This window comes from Colletotrichum lupini, chromosome 4 (genome assembly GCF_023278565.1).
Source record: "Colletotrichum lupini chromosome 4, complete sequence".
In the NCBI taxonomy this organism is placed as follows: Eukaryota; Fungi; Ascomycota; class Sordariomycetes; order Glomerellales; family Glomerellaceae; genus Colletotrichum; species Colletotrichum lupini.
The window spans coordinates 6,126,200-6,144,685 of NC_064677.1; the positions used below are offsets into that span (position 1 = coordinate 6,126,200).

General features: G+C 40.6%; 1 protein-coding gene across 1 annotated transcript; it reads right to left on the reverse strand.

The window, feature by feature from the left end:
• Positions 1–177: 177 nt before the first annotated feature.
• Positions 178–12,558, reverse strand: CLUP02_08941 (uncharacterized protein; the record flags this gene model as incomplete). Its single annotated transcript, XM_049287922.1, has 43 exons — positions 178–350; positions 414–511; positions 586–628; positions 741–825; positions 896–973; positions 1,441–1,483; positions 1,542–1,701; positions 1,763–1,815; positions 1,872–2,380; positions 2,442–3,697; positions 3,764–3,923; positions 3,976–4,341; positions 4,409–4,962; positions 5,030–5,192; positions 5,275–5,365; positions 5,420–5,683; positions 6,054–6,239; positions 6,308–6,478; positions 6,543–6,593; positions 6,694–6,823; positions 6,882–6,908; positions 6,975–7,009; positions 7,061–7,143; positions 7,431–7,506; positions 7,541–7,646; positions 7,722–7,756; positions 7,830–8,014; positions 8,073–8,246; positions 8,310–9,480; positions 9,537–9,627; positions 9,679–9,874; positions 9,949–10,005; positions 10,074–10,184; positions 10,513–10,615; positions 10,675–10,724; positions 10,798–10,886; positions 10,960–11,102; positions 11,165–11,279; positions 11,363–11,394; positions 11,455–11,592; positions 11,924–11,949; positions 11,986–12,253; positions 12,311–12,558. The coding sequence occupies 43 exons, from the start codon at positions 12,556–12,558 to the stop codon at positions 178–180; spliced, it is 8,193 nt and encodes a 2,730-aa protein (XP_049145065.1).
• Between the last annotated feature and the right edge of the window lie 5,928 nt (positions 12,559–18,486).

An 18,486-nucleotide genomic window follows, 5' to 3' on the forward strand; every position in this document is an offset into this window, starting at 1 on the left:
TGTCCATTGCCTGATGTTGCTGCACGAACAACCTAAGTACCTTGTTATCGAAGAAAGTTAATTCTTTCTGAGTCACAAGTACAAGAATACAGTTTTAATAAAACAGTGCTGCACGAACAACCAAAGATCTTTTCACGGGCAACGGGGGGGCCAAGCCCGTAGTGTAAGCCAACGCCGTCAGCCAACACCAGGCACAAGAGAGGGGCCGCCGGACACTCTCAGGGAATCAGAGTCCAGACATCGCCGATGGGTGGTGCGCTTGCAGGGGTCGTCGGTCTGGGCGTCGCTGCGAGCTGTCAGGGGCAGAACAGGGGTTGGCTGCTTGTTTGTTGGAGTACGGAGTAGACGAGCTGTTCATCGCAGGGCAAGCCAAGGCTCCCAGAAGCTCGCATTCGCAAGGTCCAGAATGTTACCGTTGGAGTTACTGGTCATTATCTCAGCAGCCCTTTCCTTCTTCTGGATGGTGATACTTGGTGCGTTGGCGTGGCTGACAACTCCCCTAGCGTGGCTTCTTGTCTCACAGTCTCAGACACTGAAAGGCTTACTTCAATTTCTTGTTTTCAATGCTGTTAAGTTATCGTCGACTTGCGGCTGATGATAGCTGAGATCTGTATCTGTATCTCATCATCTGTACTTCACTGTGAAAAGAAACTTTCGCCCAGCCTTCATTGCCTATTCGCCCCTTTATGCTATTCTTGCCTCTCCTCTCGACTCTATTAGCGTCAACTCTTCCTACGTACCGTTAATCTTGGCACTCAGGATGCCACGCCATGAGACAGCGGGGCGCAAACGAGCTTGGCCAATGCACATGCTGAAAGACATGATCTGTGCGCTTTGCGAGCAACTCGCTTCTCATGATGAAATGGAAGGGTTCCCCTCTCAATTAGCAACCAACTTGAAAGTGCATCAGCGACAGGATCAGTGCTTTGTCAAAAATCTTCAACGCGGCAATCTGTTGATTGCTACAGACATACTGCAGTGCAACAGGCACACAGAGCACTCGCTGTCTCCGGCTTCGATGAAGATTTTCGCTGAAAGCACAAGCAAACTGATCAGTACGGACACCTTACACGAATATACATAGGAAACCTATTTTCGCACACTATCGAAACCTAACGGAACTGCTCTATTTGAGTTCTTGCTGATTGATCATGTATCCTCCCGTGGGCCACCTGTCGCACGTCTGCGGTCCGCCAAAAGTATATTCTGAAGAGCCCACCTTCTAGAACCACAATAGGAAAGTAGCAAGCAGGGTTATCGTTACTTGTCGATCTCGCAGTTACTTTCGGCCACATGCTTTGCATTTCGCTGTTCTCAAGTTGAAAATAAGCTCGATATCCAAATTAGTATGAAGGCAAATCACTCTAACTTTTCCTTAATGCCCGTCACAACCGTCACAAACGGTACAGATAGATGTAACGTCGCTTAAGACTAAATGACTTCCTCGTCGGCTAGTTCGTTTCTGGAGCGGAATCTCGAAAGTCTATAGACTTGTCCACAATGCCGAGGACATAAGTGAGCGCCTTCTGCCCACCAATTACTGCAAATACACACGGAGCAAAACAGAGAAGAAAATCTTGAAAGTATCATCAACGCCAACGCCATAAATGACCCCCAAGGCAGAAAACAATGGACTCTCTAACAAACATGCCCCTAACGCCGCGCCTTTGGTGAAAATCCATGCCGGTAAGGTCGTCAGAGCTATAGTGCATCAAAGTCCAGACAATACTTCAAGAATTATCCTCATCTGGTACGACTGAACCAAGTAAAATTTTGCGCACATCTGCGTCAAAATTCCGTGTGTCGACGATGTCTCTAGTTGGGAGTCAGTGATCATCACCGATTTGTAAAGAAGCTGAGCATCAACTCACATTCCCGTTTGTTGCTTCAAATCGTCATCCAATGCTTTCAACCGAGTCTCCCCGAGCTTGTCATCAGGATTTTCGTTGTCGTCAAAGAAGCGGATGAACTGGACACCGATCCAATTCTGCTGTTCGTTTGTCCGTCGAACATGAGTCACCAAGCGTTTGATCGGTCCATCTACACCGCAGAAATTGTCTCGGTTCTTGAGATTCCAGTGTCCGTTCGTCAAGACATATATGCTGACCGGTTTCTTATTCTGGATAGCCTTACTGACCAACTCGTCCAAACTTGGGGCCATGTTGCATTGATCTTCATGGAATAGCATCTTTTCTATATTATCTTTCAATTCCGAGGTCCTTGTTGATTGAAGTGGAGGGTGAGATGAGGTAAAATAGACTTCAAAGGTTGCATTTGGGTCAACCTCTCCCTTTTTGAGTAAGTACGAGAGGACTTGACAGCTCGCGGCTACTTTCTTTTGATGAGGCTCCATGGATCTCGAGTCATCCACGAGAAACATCTAGAGATATGACTGTCAGTGGACGCAGTGAAACTGGTCTAGGTCATGTATTCATCTTTACCTGATCACGGCCCTTCTCTCCTTTCAACTTCTGCAGGGCTGACACCAGCTGTGGGAACGCCTCAAGGGGTCTCCCTTTGAATTCAGACTTCATGCTTGGAGAGCGTCGGAATCGCGAACGTGAGCGATCTTTACCTTCTATGCATAGATTGTAGATGGCTGCCATTGTAATTACACCATCATTGACTTCATGGGGAGAGTTGGGTTCCGTGTTCCATTGAAATTGATTCGGAGGAAAGAGTCCGAGTTGGGATGTGTAGGATGGCAATCTTTCCTGTCGACTTGGGAGACTTTCGTTCCGAAGGACGTCCATCGGAGGGTTGCTGGCGACGTTCAGTGACATTGGTTGTTCCGGTACTCCCATCGGTACTCCCATTGCCTCATTTCCCACGTCCATTGGGGTACTTGTCTGGGCTTCGATATTGAGAGCATTTGCGGCATCAACTGGCCCAAACTCCGGTGTTCTGTGCCGATTGAAAGGTCCATGGTAGGTTTCAGATGCCGCATAAGTAGCACCTGGCACAGACAAGCGATTTTCGTGGTTCAAAATGCTGTCAGAACCATGATTCGGTCGCTGGGGCACAGTGTTGAACCTCTGAGGCACTCGCGTGTTATGCCGGTATGCATTTCCCAGGTCAATCTCGTTTCGCATTTCTTCCGGTGACTGTACAATAATTCCAGGACTGGATTCCGATCTTGATCCGATGAAATGAGTTGCCTCCACTGTTCTTGGAGAGTTCTCAACGGGGAGTTGACTCAGTGGGCTGGTTTCCCTCCTCCGAAATGTGGAATATGGCTCTGAGAATCTGGTTGTAAGAGGGTAAAGTTCTTCGTGTGGCTGAACCAGGTCAGGCCCTTCAAAGACTTTGCTCTTCCATTCGTCATGAAGCTCAATGGCCTCGAGCCTTTTTCTTGGGTTCATAGAGAGCATGCGGGTAAGCAGAAATCTGCTCACTGCCAAAAACCAATGAGATTCTTCCCCAGCGAAGCTACTTGCTCTCTGAAGCCATGTTTCAACTGAGTTCAGAAGGCACGGCCCGTCTGGATCTCCGTCATGGAAAGATCCCTCATGAAAGCCTCCTTTTAAGCGGGACATGCGAGTCTCAATAACTCGATCCTTCTGGTAAAGATCACGTCCATACTCTCCCCACCTTGTCCAGACGAGAGCTTCGCTAGCAACGGCTCCGAGAGAGAATACATCGCTCTCCCATCGAATTGCCCTGGAGTCTCCATGATCCCTGTATGCCTCTGGGGCACCTGTAAGATCCAAAGTCAGCTGATCCAGAAGGTATGATGTCAGTCATTTACATAGCAAGCACTTACTGTACATCCCGTTACCCCAGTTGTCGTCGGCGTTCAGTTCCATTCCCTGGTTTCTTGACCTACGAATATGCCCAGTTCCCATATCCACAAATTTGAATTTTGCAGCGTATACGTTGCCAGACTGATCAGGGCAGACCAGGATATTTTGTGGCCTGATGTCCTGGTGAGTTCTATGATTGTAGATAATTAGCTCAACATGAAACTGGTCAAACGTGATATGTTATGGCGACAGACCCTCTGAGTCCCCAGGACCCTTTGCCTCCTTGAGTTTCCTTGAGGTTGTGAATTGCGTGCAGACCGCCCAATAGATCCATCAAGTTGTTCCAGAAAAGGACACGGTCTGAACGAGCTAAAGGAGGAGGACACGATTCGAAGAAAGACTTCAGATTCCCGCCTCTGGCGTACTCAAGTATTACGGTTCGTAGACCAGGAATTTCGAATGAGCCGAAATATCTAATGACGGACATAGAATCGTACAGAGTCGGTTGTGCGTCCAGCTGCGTGTACATATTCACTTCATTTTCGTAGGTTTGAACCACCTCTGGGTCTTCTCCATGATAGGTTTTGAAGACCACCTCCTATTAGAACTATATCAGAATCCGAGTCTTTTATTCAGTCTAGTGATTGCGCGGTAGTGTGTATTACCTCCTGGTTAAAGCACAGCGAATGTAGCGTTACTCGAAATACGCAGACTCTGTGGTCGTAGGTGGCCCCTGAGTGTTTGATCTGTTCTTTGGCGATGATAGGGATGATCTGTAGCGGTGGGAGATGTCGTTTGTGAGGTTTGCCTCTCCCTTCGGTATCGAACAGGAAGGGGCAGAATCTCCACTGTTCTTTCTCGAATTCCTCAAAAATACTTTTCTCTGCGGCCTCGGAAAACGCATGAGGTGTCTCTCTCAGTGGTAGTAATCCGTCATGAATAGACTCTCCTGTGAAAAGAGAAATGTGCTGGGGTTGCGACATGTAGACGAGGATGGAGAAGACTTGGATGTAACCCCTCTGAATAGTGGAAGTGCTGTCTTTGATCCAGTCTTCTCGACCAAGGAGAACGCCTTCCACATTCTCCGCCACCCAGAAGCTGTCCAGCGCGCATCGGGGAACAAAATCAACAAGCCCGTCCTCGTACCCTCTCATGCCACGGCAGCTACGCTCGGAGACGTACTGATCTACATATCGCTTAAATTTTGCAATGATGTTGTCTGGCTTCATCGTTCTTCGATTGAGAACTTTAGGGGCTAAGAAGAAACGACAAGTGAGTGCTCTAACAGTGAAAGAACTTCATGCCAAGACTCGGGTTTTGAGGGTTAAAGATGCTCTTGACTCTCAATTTGACTAGGCGCTTGAGGTAGTGACGAAGATTGTCTTGACTTTGAAGCCACGGGGTATCAACGCCGTCGATTTCAACTCCAGGCGTTTTTATCCCAGGGGGCTTTCAGAAGGTTTGTGGGGGTAACGGCGAGGCCAGGCGAGCAAAGCCAATGCGGCGAGTTTCATCGTTTTAACTGCCATACCGTTGGCGAACCAGTAAGGCAATAAACGCCTGATAGGCATCGACTCAGGTCAGACAGACTTGGTGCGCCTGGTCTGCTTTTGGCGCGGATCCTTCCTCATTATTGGCCACATTCGACGTGACAGGCTATGACCATGAGGGACAACTTGCATAGAGGGGCTGGTTTTATTGATCCTTCCCAGCAGAGACAAGAGTTCCATATGCAGCCTGCGCCAAAAGTTGTGGCAGGCCAAAAATTCAGAATCAATGTTCCTTGCTCGTCGCTGAGCGGAAGAATCGGCATCCTGCAGGTCTCGGCAGCGTTGTCTGACGTGCAGCCTGGCCTCCATCTCTCAGCCCCGAGCGAAATAGCCAATGAGTCCCTCAAGTGCGGCCGATTCTCCCGCCGCTCTAAGCTCGCGCGACTAGGCCTGCAAGGGGTGAGGCAGAGGAGCCGAGGTGAGCACACATATTCCAGATAACTATAGAGGTAAGTGCGGCGAAACTTTTGGTACCCTTTGCACCTTTGTAGCACTCAAGGTGGGAAAGTTTGCAAGGAAAAAAGAAGGGTTCGAAAGTTATAAAAAGAAGAACCTCTCATCTGAGGAAGTCCTGGTCCCTCAGTTTAATATGGTCTTAGCACAGGAATGAAAAGCACTTTTTCGTATCATCATTGGGACTGTGTTGGAATCTTTCGACACATTTTTACAATATAAAGGGATGGTGCCTAGGACGAGAGGCAGGTGAGCAGGTGATGCTGCTGACCTTACTTAAGGGAAGGAGAGGTGGGCCTCTTCTTACCCATGTCGGAGTGTGACGTCGAGGAAGCTACGTTCTTGCTGCATGGAGATGCGTCGGAAAGTCCCTACCCACACTCCTTTGAAGCAAGCTCCGTCGCTACACGTCTGCTCCATGGTAGACCTACGGGAGCAGTGATGAAAAGCAAGCGGGAACAGTGATGAGAAGACAATCACGGAGCCGTTTCCCCTCGGGGGGAATCGTAAGACTTCTAGGATTTCATATCTGAGTTCTCTTGATCTGGCCCACAAATCCACAGCTCCAGATCATGCGTTTCCAATGGAACGACTTCCCTTGCTCTGTTGACACCCCTCCAGACGTAGTTCGTCGTTGTTGATTCGTATTCCCATTTTATGAGTTCTCTGCGGCCCAGATTTGGAACAATATCAAAAGGAGATGGCGAATGAGAGAGTGGACGGCGTGCTTGCCTACGAAATATCTACTTGAGTAAGCCTACCCCGAGCATCGTCCCGAATTCCAGAGGATTCTCACTGAGCAGGACCAACTCTTGCCTCGACCTTCCGCAACGTCAATGCATAGATGCTTCCATCGTGTGAGAATTGTTGGTCTAGTTGGTTTGACCAAGAAAACGGAAAATCGTGAAGGCCGGTGTTCGATTATCCTCCGATGCGAACGCTTCTACTTGTTTTGCCCCAGCGGCCAAACGATGCATTCTGGGACCAAGTAGGTATACAGAAGTAATGTGACGAGAAACGCGATTCTTCTCGTGCCAAAATGATCCCCAAAGGAGCAAAAGACGAACCCCCGGCAACCTTTCATAGAGTCAAGTGAACGTGTTCCTCAGTCGACCATTTTCAACCTTCTACCCACTGTGAGCGGAAGCCCAGTTAACATCCCCTGTTTTACATCATTGGGACGACTCGTACTGTATTGGATTTTTTCCCAACATTTTCCTTTACATACCATCTTCAGGCCTTTTGGGGGGAAGGACGTACTGCCTACGGAGTGTGTGGTAGGTCCTTCTAAGGAAGGAGCCGGTTCGAGAGGACGGGAGGGGAGGAAGGAGGGTGAGCATGGACGATGCTTTGAGAGGCAGCAACCACCAATTGCAGAGACCCGGCTCAAGGGAAATCTAAGGCAAGAAAGGTCAACATTGAGACATGGAACTCCAGTATTCCAACGGCCGACCTGTCAACAGATCTCAGACCGATAGACGACGGAATGTAAACTATTGGATTATTCTTGGACGGCTTTAAACGCAGAAATATGCAACTGTCTGTTCGATTACACGTGCCATCTGATATCTGGCAGAAATACGAACTGGTTCAAAACGCGAGACCTTAGAAGCTATTGATTTGTCCGGGCCGCCAACCCTTTAAAATTTAGCAAATGGCGTCGACTTAACACGGTTAATGGCACCTGACCATATGCATTCGTCTCTAGCGGCACCAAGTATCCCGAGATCTCAAGTGCTAGCTCTGTACGGGGAAGTGCTCTTCGAGAAACCTCTGTCTGCACTGGCTGCCTACATTCTGCCTCGGCTCTCGAGCTTCATCCCAGCCTCCCCCGCTAATGCTGTAATGTCAATTTGCGCTAGAAGCCTGCTACTGGTGGCCATGCGTGCTTTGGGGCGTGCTTTGGGGTGAACATGCAAGAGGCAGACAAATCTCCATGTCAGCCATTTATACATTCATTACATCCAGTGGGGACAAGGCAGCGTGGATCTAGCAAGATACGAAACATCACTAAAATAGGTTAGAATTTCCTTCACCAGTAGTCATTTTTATTACATGATGTCTATAATAAGTGAATTCTTACAATTTCCGCCGTGCACTTTTTCTCAGTCTTACACACATGAATAACCAGCCGCCGATGGTTGCCGCGGTCAGAGGACCACAGAAGCTTAAGAAGAGCATTAAGCTATCGCGCTTCCAGATGAATGGTCTTGTCATGTCGTCTGGCCCATCTTCTTTCCAAAGCAACACTCCACTCTGGAAGAAAGTCTACCATTAAGTCAGAGGTTCATATCATGCCGGCAGTATTCGGGTAAGCAGTTCTTACTGCAACGAAAGTGGCCGGCAGAAAGATTAGTGTTGCGATCGTGATGACATGCATCGACGTCGTTTCCTTCAACGTCTTGTCTGTTATGACTTGCATCTGCTTCGTGTTCTCGTGCGCTATTTCCGCGAACCAATTACCGATATGACTGGTACGCTGCTGGAGTAATCGCTCATACTTTGAGGTCCCATGTTAGCTTAAGAACGCTTTCTTTCATGCTGCTTCTGATGGTATGCTCACCAGCTGTATGCTTTGACCAAGGGTGATGGCCAAGCAGCGCATTTGTTGCAGTCGTGTTTCCAATCTCCTCGCGATAGATTGGACTTCTTTGATGAAGTTACTGATTGCTCCTTCACATGCAATCTTTCCGCGAAACTCGGCGGCGGCGGTGTGACTGTAGAATGTACAGATGTCATTAAGGACACCAATATCAAGTTCCAGAGCTAGAGAAGCTCGATGAATGATTTCAGAGTGCTTGTGCAAGGTCTGCACGTCTTTGAACCGAAACTGGTTGAGAACCTCCCATGTGTCTGGCTGGGGAGGCGGTGAACTTGTGTCCGTAGTACAAGCAGTGCAATGGCCACCGAGCTCCGGATCCGTCTGTTTTGATTTCTCCTGTCTCAGCCAAGAGCTCAGAGTTGAAGACGTCCCGTTTGCCATCCGGGATAACATCGACATCTTGTTCTTCTCAGGGTCAATAGTGGTGGTCAAAGTGCCCGACATGGATTGACTGTGCGAGTACATAGTTTGGCTACGGGAGTCTCTCAAAGGCTTTGGGTACGCACTTAAGAGGCTGGACTCCCTGTCAATGAGGTCATCGACAATCGCTTTGCTGGCTGGCGTTACAATCGCTCGAATCCCTGCCTCGGTCTCGTTGATGAACTGTCGCCAATTCTCATCGCACCAGCAGAGGTAAACCAAGTGAGTAGCCAATGACGCCTGAAGATAGAGAGAAACATCTCCATCTTGTGTTTCAGTCTTGGCTGGAATTCTGAGGAGAGGGCTTGTTTTCTTGATCCGGTCTTCAAAAACATCGTCTGCCTTGACGGTGAACCAAAAGGCCCGTCCAGTTTCCACGTCGAAGGAGTGATAGTTCGCAACTTGACGAATCTGCCAGTCCCAGACCCCTTTGCCACTTTCGGAAGATTCGACGGAGCGGAGAAGATAAGACAGTTGTATTTCGCGACCGGAACGGCCGATCTTAGGAAGCTCTGGGAGGCCTTCAGTGAGACAGTTGAGCGTGTCGCTGCCTTTGAACTGAGCCAGACAGAGATCGAGAGGCTCGCTCTGTCGTCCGAAGGCGTGTACTGGCTCCAAGAAGGAGGGGTTGACTTGGTGATATGAGCAAACTAGTTTGAACATATCCATAGAGCAACTCAACGGCGATCTCGAGTTATCTGCGCTAACAAAACTTTCCGTGGTTGTCAGTAATTTTCAACCAAGGGTTGAAGGGGTATCATAGCTTACACGTGACGAACGTGCGGGTCTTGATCACCGCGGTGCAGGTGTAACCAAAGGGTCTCCATATCCCAAATGGCTTCTTCCTCATCAGGGAATTCTACTGACATCAGATCAGGAGCCTAAATTAAGAAAGTACATGGTTTCTCACGATTTCGTCTTCCAGTCTCCCAGAACGTTATCACAGATGCCGCGCGGTCAAACAAGGAGCACTCCCTCTCTAGGAGGCTTCTATATTGCCGTTCACCGAAGAGAGCTTCATGAGGTTCTTGTTTCCTGAGCTGTACTTGAGGATATTCGTCGGAATTACGGCAAATCTCCGTGAACCGATCGTACGCGTCTTGTGTCTGCATGTTGAGAATGAAGGTTTCACAAAACAGATACACAGAAACCTGAGGCAGGATCTGGACAAAGCGTCTACAATAGGTGTAAAGATAACGACAGGAGTCGGCACAACCAGGGGGTCTTCCTTAGTATTCTGAGAATGCGTCGCCTGTGGGCCGAGCCTCAGGAAGATGGATGACATTTAAGTTTGAAGAAAAGTACATGCAATAATTCCATTTCGGCCCGGATGGCGGGGTCGCTCAAGATTGTCAGATTCTCACTGGCTAACGCATTCGGTGTTTGCCTTGCAGAGGTGCACACCTCGAACACCGCCTCTCGCACATTAGCAGCACTAGATTCATGCAGTATTATGCCTTAGGTAACGTAGTAGACATCGATTACTGAAAACCTCTCTGCTTATGGACTTAATGACCCGAATAAATACTCTCCCTTCATGAGGCTTAGAATACCATATCGTGCGTCCGGGCGTGGTTTAGGCAAGAGACACGTCCGGTGCTTGATTGCTGTCTCTAGAGCCTAGCCTGAAACTAGCCTAACCTCGGTTTCTTTTTTTTTCTTGGTATAACCAGATGTTGAACGTCGTCCTTTATGTCGCTTTGATTAGTTTTGAGTAGCCCAAAGTCTTGATATACTGGGTTACCTGAGTGATTGCTATTGTGGCCGTTATCACATAGTCGCCATCCTTAGACTGTCTAACATTAGCTATATCTCCACTAGAGTCTCCGTCTGCGTCTTCTCTACCACTGTTGCTGATCATCATGTCCTTTATCTCTCCCTCTTTACCCTGCCTCAACCTCTCTACCGTCTATACCTATTGTCTCCGTCTTTCTCTTTGTCCCCATCTCTCGGCCTCTATGCATTGTTTCCGTAGGTATTCTCGTATATTGCCCTTATTACCTCATATAGAAGGATGAAACATGCTTACTGTGAGGCTAAAGTTGCCAGCGCCTCGAGTGTTCTGGAGCCAGGCCTCAAGAGCATCCCTCCGAATTCTGTATCCATTGATGGTCGAGACTATCATTGCGCGACCGATTCATTGATTCCATGCGGGGTCCGATTCAAGAGAAGACCAACAACGGCGAGGCACATTTGAGGAATGACAAGAGCTGAGCCCCATAATTAAGTGTTGAGTCGCCTCGAGGCTCAATGCAGGCTCCCGTACTGATCACTTCGCCACCGGTCCGGAACGGACCAAATAGGGGAAGGGGGGTTTGGAAGCCTACGCACCGCCTGTTATTAACAGGACACGAAATCACGTCAACTGCGACTTCATTGGTCGCCTGATATCTCACCGGCTGTGATCGGGCGCATTGCTTCGGCCGTCTTGGGGCTTGTTGGATGTTAGACAAAACCCCGCTTCAGCAGGCTGGCTCAGCTGGTCAGCGTTACCATGCACGGCACTTCTACCTGCATCAGTTGTCTCACCGTTAGGTTCAGTGATAACCACGGCACCTGTCTGTTGTCCAATCAAGCAGATTGTTGCAGCACACCTCCGCCATCGCTGACTTGGTCTGGACCGCTCCTATCGTCTGTGTCAGCTTCGTGAAATAGATGCCTTACCGCAAGCGACAGGCGCTCTCACTCGAGCTGATCCACCCGCCAAGATAGCCTGCTCATACAGAGTAGCATAGCGTACCAGGTTCTCTTGAGGAAGTAGAAACGGAATGACTCCAAAGGATCTGATACTCCTACCTTTGAGATGAGGGCAACATGACTGACCCTTGAGGAATTCATTATGCTTGGGATAAGGTGGCAGAAGGGGCCCTCTTATTTAAGTGGTTCAGTTGGATCATGGATCGTGGTTTTCTACGAGACAAATCACTAGTAGAGATGGTAGATCATGAAACGATTTGATATCTTATAGTACCTTACCTTGATCCTGACTTATTGTAGGTAGTGAGAGGTTTTATGATAATGATGTGCTATAGTCCATGACTTCTCAGTCTAGCTTACTCTCAATACCACCAGCAAGCAACCATGGGTTCCAAATTTCCTACTACTAAGCTAACTCTCAAATGAGGACACGAACAAGATCGAATATATTTACGAACGTCCACCAGCTTGGTTCGGGCGTCACCTAAGGATTGATCATCCATGGATCATTCTCGTCTACCAAATTTTGTGCCGAATCCTGAACCTCTTCGAGAAAGTCCAAAGCCCCCAAAGGCTTACTTCTGTCAATATCGAAATCTGAGTAGTAGACTTCATTGGACCTGCGGTCGCCGCAGCTATAAGACTTATGAAATTTAGCACCAGGCTTCAAGCAGATACCATAGTCAATGAGATAGATTTGTGTCGGGTCGTATTGATACCCGTTGTCCACGGCTTCCAAAAAGTAGCCTCTGATATCTTTCTGGTTCATGAGAGACACTACCGATTCTCTACAAGAGCTGAACATCCAGTAGTAATCATATTTGAAGACCATACCGCGGGTTCACGTCAACTCTGCCCGAAAATCGGGACTGGTGGTTTCGAAAGGGAAACGAGGAGGCCTTGGTATGGCCGCCTCCTTATCTTTCCAAAGCTGATAGCAGAGGAGTCTACAGTTGAAGGTCACGGCAGATGCCCATTCATCTGTTTTCTGTTGCCAAATTTGACCGGTCGTTGATGGGGCTGTTTCGTCGGCGGAGCTGCTGTCCACATCTGGCGTCCCTTGTAATTTTTGACTGTCAGAGGTCTTGAACATCTTGTTCCCGGACCTTTTGTGTACGCAGTCTTTGATGGCCTACTTCAATGCCGTCTGAGACTCCTTAAACGCCAGCCAAATATTAGCATCAATGTCAGGCCTCGCCGGTCAGGCCTCGCCGGGTAAGGGATAGTGTTAGTATACACGTAGGCAGGTCAGACCTTTCGGTCGTAACTAGGTTAATAGGTCAGTATAGGTCTATTGCGTGTGTATAAGAGGGGAAGATCGTGGGTAGAGCCCGCGGTCCCTTAGTAAGTATAGGTAGGTAGAAGGGTCTGTCTATACGGGCCTAGACTACCTACCTACTACCCCTACTTTAACTACCTAATAGGGCCCCTTTTTTACCTCGTAATTTAATATTAGTAATCTTTTATTTTTATGATAAAAAAGGCTAAAATAGGGGCTAGGTCCCCCGTTAATAAAAATTAATAATAGAATCTATAGTTAATCCCCTATTTAAAAGTACTTAAAGCTATATATTAAAATTTTAGTATAGCTTTTATTGTAATTATTTATATAGAAATTTTAGTATCCCCTCTTTTTAATTACTTCCTAATTTTTTAATATATATAATTTATATACCTAAACTCTTTAAAAATCGTTAAATTTAGTATAGTTAAAAAAGAGTTTTTTATTAATCTAATTATGCCCCGAATACGTACGTTTCTCTTTAAACTAAAGCCCGAGAGGTATATACGTTCGCTAAATAACTTACTACTTATAATATATTACTATTTTAATTACGTATTACCTATCTTTTTATTTTAATTATAATAATTCCTTTATTAATAAATTATTTAAAAGACTTATTTAGTATATTTTTTATAAACCCGTTAGCTAGGTTATTATTATTATTAATTTAATAGATCTTATAGAGCTCGCGGCGTTTATATAATTACTTAAGTACTATAATATTTATTATAAGGCGCTTTTTTTTTATAATACTTAGCTTAACGAGGTATTTATATAATAAATATAAATTTATATAAATTATAATAAAGATCTTCAGAACGTTAAGTTATTTAGTAATAAGGTCTAGGGTAGTTAAGATAGTATAAGTAACGCTAACGCTTATAACTATTTTATAGACTTCTAATATTAGTACGCTTTAAATAATCCTTTTACTCTTTATAGAGCTATAGTAAATAATATTATTATTAATTATAAAGCTCTTATTAGTCTATTTTTTATTTATAAGGATAATAATATAACTTAGTTATAAGGTATAATTAGCGTTATTTACGAATAACTTATTTATAAAAACGAAGAGTTTAGTTATAGTTTATTACGAAGGTAACTTTATTTACCTTATTATTCGCCTTATTATCAATATTACGTAAGCAAACTATATACCATATTAATCTACGATTTCTGTAGATTATTATAGGTATTGATTATGTAAGCAATACTGCTTATATAAGCTTACGTGAGCAATGGAAAGTACTGGAAGGTAACTAAATAATCTAGAATTTACTCAAGGCGGAATTACGTACTACGATTACGTATTTACTTACGTATACGCTTATTAATTATATTATAATTAATAAGTAATGGAATATTCTAATAAGAGGTTTTTATGCCTATATATAGGCGTGTATTTACCTACCTAGACCTTTCGTTAAGTAAGCAACTTCTCATATAGTAATTTAACTATATTACTCTCTTTACTATAAAAACCTCTTTTATATACGCTTATTTCCCCTATATTTATATATTCTTGCTTCTATATGAATATTTACTTTTTATATTTCTTATAAGAATATCCCGTATTACCTTGTTAAAGCTATACGTACTAGATAGTTAGATTTAATAGTACGAATATAAGCCCTCGGTTTAAGTAATTTATTTATTATTTAATATAACGGTTTAGCATAGCGTAGTTAATAAACGACGGATTTACTTAGTATTAAGTAGTAAACGACGTATTAAAAACTATTTTTAGTTAGTAAATTAATATAATTTAAGTACCTCGAGCTTATTATTTAACGAATTATTATTTAGTATTTAATACCGAGGGGTTAACTTGCTTAAGCTTCTTTCTTTAGTTTTTTTATCTAAGTACTATATTAATACTTTTTAATAAAATAATCCCGTTATTAAAAATAAGCGGCTCGTTAGTTAATAATTATTATTTTAGTTTAGTTAGTAACTTAGCGCGCTTAAACTCGGTTTTTTTTTTTTTGCTAAAAGTCTTATTTAATAGTTTAATAATATTATTAATTTATATATTAATAATACTAAATAATCCGCTTTTTTTTATTAAGATTAGTCAGTATAAATTAAATATAGATATTATTATTTAGAGTATTTTTAAATAATACTTATTATATATTACTTATTAATAAGTATTAGATTTTATAAGACCGTATAGTAATTATATAATATATAAAATAGTACTTTTAGGGTATAAATAACGGATCCGAGCTAGTAATTAAATAAAAACCTTATAATAAAGAGGTTAGCTCGATTATATATATACTTAAATAATATCTCGTAGCTAAATAACGTAGCCTTTCTAAATTAGGGTCGGGGCTAGGGCGAGGATTAGTTATTAATTAGTTTTTTAAATTATTAACAACTACGTAAAGATCTCTTTTTTTTGTTTTTTTTTATATACTTATATAACTAAATAAGACTTTTTAATAGGGTTAAGTCCTAAGTTCTTAATCTCGTTAATAAATCGAGATTTAAATATCCTTATATTTTTATATTTAGGGCTAAGTTAAACGAATTTAATTACCTTTCTTTTTATTAATCCTAAAAGCTCTTTATTAATAGATTTTATAAAAAGTATTCTTAGGGTAGTAATAATACCCTTATTATAGAGCTTAGTAACTAGCTTAAGATTTATCTTTTTTTTAAATATAAAATAAGTCGTAGTTATAGAAATATTACTATGGCTATATTATATTAATATTTTTCTAGTCCTCTTACTCCGTAATAAAGGGTTATTATTAACTATAATAACGATTTTATTAAGGACTTTATTTATAGTAGCGCTATTATTAATTAGCTAGTTAATTATAAGGATTAGTAAGCGGTCGATATACTTTATTATCGTAGCTAGTAGCTCGGGGTTAACCTTTTTTAAATACTAAGGTTTAATTATAGTAGCCTAGAAGCTTATTAGGCCGTAAAGTAATTTTATTACGTAAGTAGTATTATTTATTAAAACGAGCTTAAATAGGCCTTTTTATTCTTTACTTTTTTATTAAACTTTAACGTTTAACTATAGTAGTAAATTAATAGTATAAGAGATATTTAGTTTATTTTAAATAGCTAGTACCTCGCTTATTTACTTATTAATATAAAGTTTATAAACTTCTCTTATTATTTTTCTAACTACTTTTATATATGAAGTAATATTTAGTAACGGTAAAGATTTATTAAAAGTATATAAAAAAGTTTTAAAAACGAGGAGTATAAGAACGAGGCTATTTAAGCTAATTATATTATTAACTATTTTAATTATAGCTTAAAGTATAGCCTCTGCGCTTATTAATAAGTACTTATTTTAAATAATATCGTATACCTTTTTAAATACTACGTAGTATTTTTTAGCCTTATTAATATTATTATAAGCTTTAATAAGTACTTCTTTAACTTTAATAAATATAGATTTAGTAAAAGATTTAAACTTTATAATACTAAAGTTCTTATTAATATTTATAATAATCTAGTCTAGCGGACTAAGGTAAACGTCGATTTAATATAGCTAAAGAGCTTCTTAAGTATACTTTATAATTATATCCACAAAGAACCTTATTATTTAAAAAGAAGTAGTAATATTAATAACGTAAAGTACTAGTTAGTTAGTACTTTTATAATTTATTAAGTATATTACGTTAATTACGACTTTATAATTAAAATTATAATTATTTTATAAAGTAAATTTAAATTAGCTAGGGGTAGTAGCGTTAAGTTAATATTATTAATAGATCTTTATAAGCTTCTCGAGGGCTACGATTTTTATATTATTATTAAATTATTAGAGTAGTTTTAGGAAATAAGGAACTAAAAAGTAGCTAAAGTGCTAATATAGGTAGCGTAATTTGCCCTCCGTTAGGTAGTTAGTAATAGCGTTTTTATTATTAAGGAGTAAAAGCTAAGGGTGTTCTTATTTATAAATAATAAGTACTATAATATCTCTTTTAATTAATAAGTTATTAATATTATTAAAGTATATTCCTAGCTTATTTATATCCCTTAAGTAATATAAGAAAGGAGTATTAGTTAGTAAAACGTAAAAAGTAATTTTACTAAATAAAGCACTAACGACTATAGATCTTAATAACCTTATAGGTTTATTATTACTAAATTAAATACTTACCTTACTAGTTTTAGAAATATTAAGAGTAATTTTAAGTCGTTATTATTATAATACGAGGAGTTAAGGGTAGCCCGTAGTTAAGAATTCCGTAGCGCTAGTATTAAGTATAATATTTTAGAAGTTTTTTAACGAGTACCTCTTATTTAATAAAAAAGAGGTTATTAGTTTTATAAGCTTAGTTAACTCGTTAATAAAAATAGTATTAATAAAGTTATACTCTATTACTTAAATAATAAGGATATTTATAAGGGTTCTGCCGCTAATAATAGTTATAAAGTATATTATTAAGATTTAAACTTCGTTTTTATAATTATTTTTATAATTAAAGTCGAGGCTATTAAAGTATTAAATTATAGTATTATTATCGTCGTTATTATTAATAGGGACGGTTCCTTTATAAAAAATAAAGAACTATAAGTATAAGCTTAGTATAAATCTCTTATTTCTTTTTTTATTATTTTTATACTTCTTATATACTTAACGTTACTTTTTTTTTAAGTACTTAGTTAATTAATAACCGGTTTTATAATAAATAAAATACTTTTTATTAATAGTACTACGGCTACGTTAATTCCGCTTATTAAATTAGGTTTTTTTATTAGAGCTATTATAAGTATAGTCGGTTTAATAAGTAGCAGGGACCTCTTTATTATAAGTACTATTTTAAAAATATTATTATTATTTATTATAGTTACGCTCTCTTTTTATAATATTAATCGAGGTATTAAGTTAGTAATAAATATTAATAAATATAAGTACCGGGTTAAGTATAATAAGTTTATATTTTAATATATTACTTATATAATAGAGGAGTTAGTTACTTATATTAAAAATAGATCCCTAGGTAGCTAGTACCTCGTAAAGGATTATAATATAGTTAATTAGTACTTATAGAATTTATTAGTTCGACTTACTTAGGTTCTTATAAACTATAGAGTATTAATAAAGGTTATAAAGCTTAGTAAGGTAGTTCTAATAGCTCGTAAGTAGCTCAAAGTATTCTTAAGTCCTTTAGTATATTATATTAAAACTAAGCGGGTTAGAAGTATTACTAAGTTAGTTAAAATAAAAAGTTAATATTCTTTTTTTAAGTATATTTAAGAAAGTATTAAAATAGTATCGTTTACTAATTCCCGCCCGTTAGTATAGTATTTTAAAAATCCGAAGCTTTTTATTAAAAATATCGTATTTCTTATTATTATACTTATTTTTATTATTATAAAGCTTATCGAGGTTAATTAATTAGCGAGTATTAAGTATAATATCGTTTTTAGTTTTTATATTAAAGTATAGTATTTAACGGGATAGATTTCGTCATTAAGTAATAATAATTTTATTTTTTAGTTCTTTTTTTTCTTTTTTTTAAAGAGGCGGTAAGTTAGTTAGTTAATAACGAGGCTAAAGTTAAAATCTTAATTATTAAGATTAAGTAAGTTAAGGTTATATAAATTCTTTTATTATCTTTTTAGCTTATTAAATAAAATTATTAGTATTTACTAACTATAGGAGTATTAAGTAAAAGAAATAAGGATCGTAATATAATATATTAAAGTATTTAGTACGGTTATAGTAAGCTACGATCTTTTTAAAAGTCTAAA